The 10,642-nt window shown below is 36.4% G+C and overlaps 3 protein-coding genes across 6 annotated transcripts; 2 read left to right on the forward strand and 1 right to left on the reverse strand.

The window, feature by feature from the left end:
* Positions 1-216: 216 nt before the first annotated feature.
* Cutlet (chromosome transmission fidelity protein 18 homolog) lies at positions 217-5,304 on the reverse strand. Its single transcript, XM_078186175.1, has 13 exons — positions 4,625-5,304; positions 4,342-4,554; positions 4,143-4,247; positions 3,672-3,971; positions 3,470-3,602; positions 3,200-3,389; positions 2,709-3,133; positions 2,382-2,624; positions 1,963-2,303; positions 1,656-1,897; positions 1,326-1,588; positions 1,016-1,265; positions 217-934 (listed from the first exon to the last, which is right to left on the reverse strand). The coding sequence occupies exons 3-13, from the start codon at positions 4,222-4,224 to the stop codon at positions 758-760; spliced, it is 2,646 nt and encodes an 881-aa protein (XP_078042301.1). The 5' UTR covers positions 4,225-4,247; positions 4,342-4,554; positions 4,625-5,304; the 3' UTR covers positions 217-757.
* Positions 5,305-5,452: 148 nt separating this feature from the next.
* LOC144472803 (uncharacterized) lies at positions 5,453-7,594 on the forward strand. 4 transcript variants are annotated; one of them, XM_078186178.1, is made up of 3 exons: positions 5,453-5,511; positions 6,682-6,899; positions 7,116-7,594. In XM_078186178.1, the coding sequence occupies exons 2-3, from the start codon at positions 6,694-6,696 to the stop codon at positions 7,372-7,374; spliced, it is 465 nt and encodes a 154-aa protein (XP_078042304.1). In that variant the 5' UTR covers positions 5,453-5,511; positions 6,682-6,693; the 3' UTR covers positions 7,375-7,594. The 4 variants fall into 4 exon arrangements, with proteins under 4 accessions (XP_078042304.1, XP_078042302.1, XP_078042305.1 ...); XM_078186176.1 differs by having other exon boundaries at positions 5,489-5,716; XM_078186179.1 differs by lacking the exon at positions 5,453-5,511 and adding an exon at positions 6,282-6,413.
* A 1,564-nt stretch (positions 7,595-9,158) lies between these two features.
* On the forward strand, positions 9,159-10,483 carry LOC144473583 (uncharacterized). The gene is made up of 5 exons (XM_078187554.1): positions 9,159-9,378; positions 9,436-9,532; positions 9,648-9,732; positions 9,790-9,942; positions 10,274-10,483. The coding sequence occupies exons 1-5, from the start codon at positions 9,159-9,161 to the stop codon at positions 10,481-10,483; spliced, it is 765 nt and encodes a 254-aa protein (XP_078043680.1).
* The last annotated feature ends 159 nt before the right edge of the window (positions 10,484-10,642 follow it).

The raw sequence follows: 10,642 nt of genomic DNA on the forward strand, positions 1-10,642 counted from the left end.
AGTTCAAAGTTTAACCATATTTCGAGTCCAAGAGGCATCGCTTCACCCACGATTATCAATATTTTTCAATATCCTTCAGGTTTATAGTCAAAATCAGTTGGTACATATTAAAGTAGAGACTATACCCTTTAAAACCTGCTAAGCCCCATTGGTTTACCATTTTTGGAAAAAGAGGTACAGCATCTTTCAAATGCATATACAAATCACAGCCTATTTAAATCGGACTCCACGGGCCGATTTTGGCCTCCTGGCTTTCCGAACGTTTTCGGTGCTCCCGAAGGGTCGAGTTAACAAACGACTAGGGCAAACTAAAGAGGAGACATTGCTCTACAAAAAACGCTAAGTTTCATTATTGTTCGGTTTCTTATAACAGAGTTACGATAGTTCAAAGTTTAACCATATTTCAAGTCCAAGAGGCATCGCTTAACCCACGATTTGCAATATTTTTCTATATCTTTCAGGTTTATAGTAAAAATCAGTTGGTACATATTAAAGTAGAGACTTTACCCTTTAAAACCTGCTAAGCCCCATTGTTTTACCATTTTTGGAAAAAAGGTGCAGCATCTTGAAAATGCATATACAAATTACAGCCTATTTAAATCGGACTCCACGGGCCGATTTTGGCCTCCTGGCTTTCCGAACGTTTTCGGTTCTCCCGAAAAGTTTCGGTGTACCGAGTTCGAGTACTATGAACTTTTTTCTAATAAAATAAACGAGTTTATTGTTGAGCTTTTATAAAAATGTAATATGTTACAGTTTAAAGAAGATTTATCATTTTTAGTTTGCGACGCACAGCGTTGCTAAAACCTTCTTTATATTTATACCAAATGCCACGTCTCCTCAAAAAATTGCGCGAATTATTTGATCCGTCGTCTAATTCCTGTTGCTGATCTTGTTTCACTGTAATGACTTTACCAAAGAAATCTTTGCGCACCTATAACGAAAAGCAGTCTCATTAAAATAACATTAAAAGCATAATTGAATAAGTATAAGAAATTGTACATATTAAATTTACATTTTCTTTCATATCTGATCTAATTTTTTTCAATTTATCTTCAAAGGAAGGTGCCTCTCGAATTTCGTTTTGTTTCTTTGTATTCGTTTGTGATTCCGTTGCCTTTGCTGGAATATTTGTTTTGTACAATGCATTTGTGGCGCGGCGGACGCGTTCAGCTTCCAGTTCTTGAACTATTATTTGTTTCACCGCATATGCAAGAGTTCGATGATGTTTACACTCGGAGAAAGTACCAACTTCAAATATATTCCTGGAAGAAAATGGAATTAAAATACTCTAAGCGAGGTTTTATAGCAATTTGTTAACTTACGGGTCTAGCTTATAATCATAGGTTCCATCAAGCGTTTTTTCTTGCGTGAATGTTAAACCATATTCGAGCAGAACATTTACCAAACGAGCAATATCATCTCGTTCTTTGGCTGAATGCAAGTGCCCAGAAACTGTTCGTAATCGTGGACATAGTAGATCCGGTAGAAAGGGAGCAATATCGACTGCCAATGTTATGACATCACGCCCGCTACTTCTGTAAACTGTTGTTAGAATTCCTATACTTTTTGTTTGCTTTTGGTGCATCTGCAATTCACAGATTAGATTTACAAATTCTTATACAGATGTTTTATTGGCCGTTTTGAGTTCTTACTTCGTATTGTACAGAAGGATAAGATAATTTAACGCTTCTGGATTTGGCAAAATATAAATGCCACACGATGAACGCGTAATTCGTATATGGCATAACAGACCAGACTTGTGCGTTTGCAACTAGAGATATTATCTCATCATAGAATTGAAACCACTGTAAGCACTCATCTACGTAGTTCAACTTGTCAGAACAGATTTCTGGATAGTTGTGAAATACGCCCTGTGCTAATTTTTCCGTTTCCCCTGAAACAGGATATAAATTGTTAATATGTATAAGACATATTTCTAAATTAGATACAAGGTCCTACCATATTGTACAGTTTTCAATATAAGACGAACTCTCTCTGGAATAGAAAGTATTCCACCCCTGTTCATAGGTATTGTTAGTATTTGCTTCCATGAATCGAATAATCCTTTTCTGCTGTCTTTCAATGCAAATGACAAGTTATCTCCTAACTTGGCTCCACCCATATATTGCAGTGCTCCCAAACATGATCTAACATCGCAACCAGATATTTCCGCTAATTTCAAAAGTGCATCCGCGTTGACGTTTAGATTTTCCTTTCGCGATACTTCCATTAATCTATCGGCTAGTCTCGCAGGACTCACTTCCGGTACTGGTATAATAAGCGCAGATGCTCTAAGGGGTCTGTTATGTACAAATTTTTATGTATTTCTGCTTTTTTATGTAAGCTCCGTTATATATTAATTAATCAAGAAAAATCACCTCAATGAAGGAGTATATGGATCGTTACAAATGCATATTACAGGCCGATGACAAGTAGTTGAATGCTTATTATCTTTCCCTTTCTCCTTTTTACCTTTCTGAACTAATTTACCTTGCAAAAATTTGAGCAAGAGTTCGATTGAGGCTGCTGGTGCGCCATCAATTTCATCTAGAATTAAACAATTCGGTCGTGGCTCCTTTCCCATTACAGCTTTCATTTGTGTTGATGAAAGAAGGACTTGTCTGCAGTTAAATGCATAAATTTATATATCATCATTATATCACATTTATATATTATCTTTTTTGTTCAATTTTTCACGAATTCACCTGAAAGCATCAGGACTTCTTTCATCGCTAGCGTTAATCTCCACCATGTTGTATCCAGCATGTTTAGCTGCTAAATGAGCTAATGTGGTTTTTCCCAATCCAGGTGGTCCAGTTAATAAAACTGTTCTTTGAATTGGAAATCCTTTGCTGTCTACTTCTTCGAAATTGTTTTCATTGGTGAATTTCGTGTTTTTAAACATCGAATGTTGATTTTTCCTTCTAGATGCAACATAATTTCGATTAAATACCACTTTATCCCAGAGTTTTATCCAGTGTAATAATTGTCTATTCACGCTTTCATCTGAAAGCAATTCTTTATACGATCTTGGTCTATACTTATCGACCCATAACTCAGTGCCCTGCATATTATCTGTGGTGGCAGTATTTGCATTTTCACAACTAACTCGTTTGGCATTCTGTACCATCTGTAAAATTGTAGTAAAATTTGTAAAACATAAAGTTGTATTGTTACACATATTAAATCTACTTACAATTTTTTCAGCTTCAGCTTTTAAGTGCTCATAAGGTACAGATAACAGACTAGAAAATATATGTCCACTTTTCTTTACAATGGGTTCTGTATCATTCTTTACTCTGATGTATATACGTTGTGCATCATGCGGTCTAGTCAGAGCTATGAAGTTCCAACGTGGAACTCTTAAAGATATTGTATCCTTTTTCCTAAATAAAATCAGCAAATTAATAAATTAAATTAGAGAACAAAATATCTCTTTCATCTTACAAAATATCTCTTTACATACTCTTCAATAGGTTTTCTTTTAATAGTTCCTATACTATGTTCAAGGAACTTTTCTCTGGCACTTAATACTGCTTCTATTATATCATTAGGCTGATCCCATCGTGGTTTCTTTTCTCTAGGTCCATTGATATCAACTATAACGATTAATAATAAAATTAATTTAAATAAAATGATTTGGCATATCAACGTATTATATTAATTACCATAATCGTTCAGATCTATCATATCAGAAATGTCTCCAAACAAGTCATCATAGTTCCGTTTTTTGGTGTTGCCTGATTCAATATTATTGGAACAATCAAATTCTTTGCTACTACCAGGAGTACAAAGATCATTGTGTTTGTTATTTACTGGCGCATTTAATTCTTTATAAACATTATGTCTAAGTTCATTTAGCTTTTTGTTTACATTAGGTGTTACAATATTGGATTCACATGTCTCCTTAGGTACCTGAGATAAATTTCCTGTTCTTTGTGATATCTCCTCTTTTTTCCGTTCAAGTTCTAATAAATTAAATTAAATAAAAAGAATAAAAAAGCATTGTTACAAAAATAAAAATACATAAAAGAAAATACATTGTTTCGAATAAAATATTTATAACCAATCAGTAAGGTAGAAAAGTTAAGCACATAATTTTAAATTCAATTTTGACATCGAGGTTATACTTTGCCTACCTTCGATTTCTCTTAAAACTTCATATTCATCTTCATGAACCAAATCAAACTCTTCATCAGGATCAGGCAATTCAGAATCCATAATTACAATTAATTGTCAAATAACTACAAATAAGGATACATAGAACAGTTAAATATTGTTATTCAAACGTAGTAATCTCTTTCGCCATAAATCCATTCTCAATTATATTACGCTTACAGTTTCCAGCGCATTTTGCGGCGGCAATTTTGAACGACGCCATACGCACATATGTTCACGTAATACGAAACATTTACATACAATGATCGCTACCAAATCGTGACGATTAGGACGATCGATAATGAAATATGTACTCTTCTTCTATATACATATATATAATGTGAGTTGTCGAAGGATTGGGATGATCGGAATGAATTGACTAACTTAGTTTCTCTGTAAATAAGAGATTTATATTATAACCTATATTCCTATAACTACAATATATACAAAATTTACAAGTTACCTGTAAATAAGAGAAACGACAATTAAAGTCAATTATTCGTCCCTCTTTTACAGCTCTGCTTTTATCAACTATTTTCCTTATAACGATTAATTAATTTTATGTAATCTTTTCTTATCTTAGCACGTGTTCTCTATTTTAATTCTTCTATCTATCTCTCTCTTTCACTACGTGGTAGTTGATTAATTTATCACCCGCCTAGACATCTAGCAGGTTTATCACAGCAGCGCGCGCACCATGTACTGATCGCGATAATTTCAAAGAGAGTATATTCTCTTTACATATATATTAATGATCTCCAAATAAAATTTATGTCATTACTTAAATATTTTTTCTTGCGCCTAACACCGTAGTTATATTTTGCATAATCGGTAATCTACATTTCAAAAAACGAGCCTACATATTGATGTCGCGTTTTTCTTGTGTTCTTGCATTTATGGCTGGATGAACTATCGTAAGTTCGTTCCTCGCGAATGTTCTTCGCATTCTGAACGGTGTGCAGTTACTTCATGCAATGCGTTCCGAATAATAATTACCATTTACGGAGTACAGGTGGCATGAGAAATAAAATGGCTCGTCCGAACAACGGCACGTCCAAAAATGTAACGTTCATCGAAATAATTAAATGTTCGATGGTTGATTGATATTCCAATTGAGAATGGAGGGACACGGAGTTGGAGAATCGAAGAAGTTTACGAATCAATCAAAAATCTTATTTTAAGCATGTAAAGACTTCAAGGATAGGGGGAAACTCGTTCACGCGAAACCAGCGCTCACTGTATTGTAGAGTATGCGAACACACGTATGTACGATATCTTCAGTATGTTGTTACGATCCCCGTCAGTCGGTCGGTGCGTAGCGGTGTTCACGTCGTACAAAAGTCATACAGGGTGGGTTCGTCAGTCTGTTTAAAAATAACATTTTCATTTAGTAAACAGTGTACTGACAGTACTACAAGGAACCAGGTTCCTCGCCTGCGGTTTGACAACAGAATGGTGTACTTTAATCTTCATGGCATTGGACAACGATCGTCTTTTCATTGAACCGTTGCTACGGAACCTTTATCAGGGGTGAATCATTAGAGGTTTCTACCAGGTATCCATTGAAAGTGTCCTCATTTTTCACTGTTCATTTAATCCTCCAATGAAATTCGCTTTTTATTAATTTATTAATTAATTAAATCATCGTTGTTCCGTATTTGGAGAACGAAATTTTCTTTTTCGTATCTGCCGGAGAGTAATTGCATTCCTAACCATACTCTTAAGGGTTAAAGAGTTTATGGTCGACACCATTCACGAGCTATAAATCAGATAGACGATATTTACGGTCTACTGATAATAAGACCGACGATTTAGACTATTTACACAGAACTTAGTTTGTCGATTACATCATATTTGCCGTTACATACAAATATCCCCCAGATAGCGTCAGTGCCGTAGATACATACAAATATCACTCAGGTGACGTAGATGAAATCTATATTAAATACAAAGGATAGAACTACGTTATAATTACGATATTGTTTGATAATGATGAATCGTACAGTTTATTTACACTTGAATGGTTGTATAAGAATATTTGACGAAGTTTCGTTCGACGAAAGTTGACTCGGTCACTAAAGACAAGCAGAGTACAGGAAGCCACTGTGAAATCAGGTAATGGGGGGGATTTAGATCAATACAATGTCGCCTGTTTGCGTCATAGTTTACTGAGCGATAACTTCGATAGAAATGTTAGCTGTTAACGGCCAGATAAATGAAATTGCAGTTTTATACCTACGGCCATATTAGCAGTACGTATATAGTCGGAGCCTAGAGTATGTATAAAAACTATTATTATATACGCTCGAATGCGTTATTCTTTATTTTTTTTAAGTAGCGCCTATTTTTTTAAGTAGCCACTCCATTATACATAATGGTATGAACATGTCGCAGTTTCCACATTCGTGATGTTTTAACATACCGCTATGGCAGTCTCAGTTCGTTTTGTTATTAAGCTGGCAATAGTATTGCCGTGGGAAATCGGCGAACAGGATCTTTCTAATGGGCTTTTTTTTCCAGGCGGTATGAAGCATGGAGAACTTATCTACCCAAGCAATCGGTTGCAACAGAAATGAGTTCGACCGCATCACAGATAATATACAGTTAACCCTATCCCATAAGGAAGGCAAAGAATGTTTCGAAAGATACTTAAAGAAATACGAGTGTACGAAAGACATCAAATGTTTGGAGTTCTACGAAAAATGTCGGAATTTTATCGAGGAAGAGAAAAATTCTGCGTACGTAAAGATTCGGAATGTACAGAAGTTTATATCGTTGGAAAACGATGTTGCCCCCAGATCAGTATTTGTCCGCGATAAGTTGTTATTTTTATGTATATTCGGCAGCCGGTCGTGCTGTATAGTTTTTTTTTTGTTTTTCGATAAGAAGATATTTGTCCATGAAAATTCGTCACACGCATGAAAGATTATATTGGTACAAATTTTTGTTTTTAGTGAAGTGGGAAGGGAACCGTCGCTGGAAGTATTAAAAGCCCACGTCGAGGAAGTGAAATCTACGGCGGAAAATTTGGACTTTATTTCCGAAATAGATTACGTTCTTATGGAGCGCATCTGTGAAGCTATAAATAGCGAGTCGAGTTCTGCATTGCTAACTGTTCTAGAGGACACCAAAGATGCGTGTCGAGATCATTTGAAGACGATCCATAAGAAATTTAAGAAATACGCGGCAGAGCCGTGTCCATTACAAAAATGATCAACAAACGAATTTTTGTAAAAATCATTCTTTCACGCATTGACTGATGTCTGGGAGTTGTATTTTGTTAAGGAAACCTGTGAGCCGAAAGTTCTGCACGCGATTCACGTTGTAAATGTTGACCGACTATGCCGCTCTCTACACTACATCGTAGACTTGTGCATACATATTTATTTAAACTACACTTGTAATTAAATAAATACGGAGATTGATCTCAGGACTTTGCTGCATGCATTAATTCAATGATTTTACCTCTTCAATTACTCTAGTACCTGAAGTCAATTCATTCAGGCTAGTTTCCAATTTCCTGCTAATATGCGAAGGATATACAATCGAAATTATTGTAACTCCGGGAAATGAGGGGTTCCTGAGGTTATTTGGAGTAATTCTTTCCTTGGCGAAAATGCAATCCGCGGCTTTGTCTACGAGTTATTAACAAAAAACAGTAGCTAATAAGAAGTGGGCGCGCGAATATTCAACGTGCTGCTATGCGGTTGAGTTAGCAACGAACAAGAAGTGAATTTTCTGAATTTTTTATTAATTTGAAAAATCTCAGAAATATTATATATAAATATAACATAATATATATATATATTCATCCGCGTGACGAAAATTCGTCATTTCGCAAGCAATCACCAATAGCCAAATGAGAATTCGTGGCCCTCCGCGTGAACGAACCCTTGAGAGACCACCGATCAGAGGAATACCAATTTTAATGATATTCGAACGAAGACTTGTTCTGAGTACTATTTTAAAGCATCAAAATAATGCACCCATCAATGAATGAAACGTCTTCACAGTGTGTTATCGCTCGATAAAGCATGAAAGACTGTCACAAGTCCCAAGCGATAAAGATTTCCTTATGAATTCTTATAAATAAATTATCAGTGAAGGCAGTAAATAACATCACTTATAATCATAACAAAGTAAGAAAAAACAAATACATATAGCCACACACTTCATTTACAGATCATTCAATACATTTTTTTGCAGCCTTACACTTCACTTTACAAAATGAAAAAGGACGATTAATCTATAGCTATTTGCTCTGCACTGTTATCGACTTGAAACACATTACAAGTGGCAAAATTTTTTGAATCGAAAATGATACTAACTGTCGACTTGAAACACATTACAAGTAGCAAGATTTTTCGAATCGAGGATGATACTAATTGTCGACTTGAAACACATTACAAGTGACAAGATTTAATAACTTTCTATTATAATATTCACTTACTGCTTGATGACAGAAGACAGCCGCTTTATTATCCTAGAACAAGAAGAAATCGCGACGATGAAGTCCGCAGCGATCCTCTCCATGGCTGCACCTAGTTCCAGTAAACAACAGCAACCAAGATTCGCAGCAACCCCATGATTAAGTTTGGATGAACGATTAAATAAGCAGGCAACGAATAAGCAAATGATCGATTAGACTAGTTACCGATTAGCCAATGAACCAATAAAGTAATTGGTCGAATAGATAAATAACCTATAGGCTAAATTACTGAATAAAAAATCGAAAAAGAGCGCTGGAAAATCGCGCGCTCGCGTCTCATTGGCTACTGTTTCTCGTTGTTAACTCGTAAACAAAGCTACGGATTGCATTTTCGCCAGGGAAAAAAGTTACTCCAAATAACCGCAGGAACCCCTTATTTCCAGGAGTTACAATTTTGATACACCCCGTGTATCCTCGAATTGATTAACCCGTATTCCAGTTGTTTTCATCGCATATCGTTTAATCAACGTTCATTGTTTAAACATCGATGATCGACTTTAAAAAAATGATGGAAGGCACGCGACCGCGACAGATCTTGATCTCCAGAAAAGATTACATCTCCAAGATCGATGGTATTCGCGATACGGTGAATTTTCTGGAAGAGAGCTTGATGGTGTCTCGTAGCCTCGAAGCTGAACGGTGGTTGAGATACACGACTTTAAAGGCGAAGAACAAATTGGTCGCGGACGACTTGAGGAAAGCGAACAAGCGTAATAAGAACATGTTGAGTACGTATCATCTTAGACAGAAATGAGTATGGTTGTTGTGTTAATGTAATCTTGCAGACTTGTTCAGACAAAGCGTGACGGATGTTCGGCTTGGGAATGAGATCGCGTTGCCGGAAGCCTTGAAGAAAGAAGTGCAAAGAACTTGGCATCAGAAGTATAATGTTAAAATAAGAATAAATATATAATAACAGGAGAAAATAAAAAAAAGAATAAATATATAAGCGTAAATTATTTTGGATACTAACTTGGATAATTAATTTTCTGTTTAGATACGACTCGTTGCTGATGCAAAATGATCAGCTGAAGAAAGAGCTAGCGACCGCCAATAGGTTTCTCAAAGAAAAATCCGCAGAGGTAGATGCACTTTGAAAATCATTATTTAGTGTAGTAATGTTCACCGATGAAATTCAGATCGACAACCTTCAGCAAAAGATGCTAGCCCTCGGGGATAGACTCGCCGAGAGCAACGAAGCCGTTGAAAATGTTTGCAGGAAGTATTTGAGGCTTAAGAAATGCAAGGATCAACAGGAGACTTTGCTGCGAGGTTCCATCGAGACGCTACAGGTTGGAGTAGAACCAGTTAGTGGTTCAAGGTCGCGGAACAATTCTATTGCCTTTGCAGTATCTGTTGTAGAAGAATTCGACACTTGAACATTGAATATTCGTTCTTACATTTTTTCTTATAAAATCTTTTAGATTCTAACGTCTTTTACATACGAAATTATTAAATGGGTATCACGATTGAAGCATAAATTATAATAAAAATGGCAGAAAGTCTAAATTAATCCAGTCTCGTCGTTCTTCTAAAGTAAAACGCGTAGCCGCTGTTCGAGCTCGGTAGGTTTAGTGTTAATGACAGAGGTAATTAAGATATTCGAAACCTTCACCCCGTTAGGACATGTTGAAGAAAGCGAGCGGCACGACTAGAGAGACGATGACAATGTCCCTGAATCCGAGCAAGGAGATGCTACTGGTCCAAGAAATTCGTCGCAGCGATCGTCTGGCTCATGAGAACTCACTGCTGAGGTCTCTTCTGCAGGAAGCGAAATGCGACAGCAGGACCAGCGGGATCAATACGGTTTCCTTCGAAAGAATTCGTAGATAACCTACATGAAACATTGTACGGTTCGGTCGTGTTCTAAATTAAAGGCGAGGAGCCTACGTTTCGGGGCAAGAAGAATCCGTAAAGCCATAGAATTGTTCCTTTTTAGCACGTTCGCGGCAAGACCGTGTGTTCGGGTCGCGTTCTCGTACGCGGAGCCAA

Source organism: Augochlora pura, chromosome 7 (assembly GCF_028453695.1).
Source record: "Augochlora pura isolate Apur16 chromosome 7, APUR_v2.2.1, whole genome shotgun sequence".
In the NCBI taxonomy this organism is placed as follows: domain Eukaryota; kingdom Metazoa; phylum Arthropoda; class Insecta; order Hymenoptera; family Halictidae; genus Augochlora; species Augochlora pura.

What these genes read in the sequence shown, in the direction of transcription:
- Cutlet (XM_078186175.1), bottom strand. Translation starts at nt 4,224, where the DNA reads ATGGATTCTGAATTGCCTGATCCTGATGAAGAGTTTGATTTGGTTCAT. An exon ending in ATTGAAAACTGTACAATATG is followed by an intron (nt 1,898 to 1,962) that starts GTAGGACCTTGT and finishes ATCCTGTTTCAG; the next exon opens with GGGAAACGGAAAAATTAGCA. An exon ending in GATCAGATATGAAAGAAAAT is followed by an intron (nt 935 to 1,015) that starts GTAAATTTAATA and finishes TTTTCGTTATAG; the next exon opens with GTGCGCAAAGATTTCTTTGG.
- LOC144472803 (XM_078186178.1), top strand. Translation starts at nt 6,694, where the DNA reads ATGGAGAACTTATCTACCCAAGCAATCGGTTGCAACAGAAATGAGTTC. An exon ending in GAGGAAGAGAAAAATTCTGC is followed by an intron (nt 6,900 to 7,115) that starts GTACGTAAAGAT and finishes TTTTGTTTTTAG; the next exon opens with TGAAGTGGGAAGGGAACCGT.
- LOC144473583 (XM_078187554.1), top strand. Translation starts at nt 9,159, where the DNA reads ATGGAAGGCACGCGACCGCGACAGATCTTGATCTCCAGAAAAGATTAC. An exon ending in TCAAAGAAAAATCCGCAGAG is followed by an intron (nt 9,733 to 9,789) that starts GTAGATGCACTT and finishes GATGAAATTCAG; the next exon opens with ATCGACAACCTTCAGCAAAA. An exon ending in GTTCCATCGAGACGCTACAG is followed by an intron (nt 9,943 to 10,273) that starts GTTGGAGTAGAA and finishes TCACCCCGTTAG; the next exon opens with GACATGTTGAAGAAAGCGAG.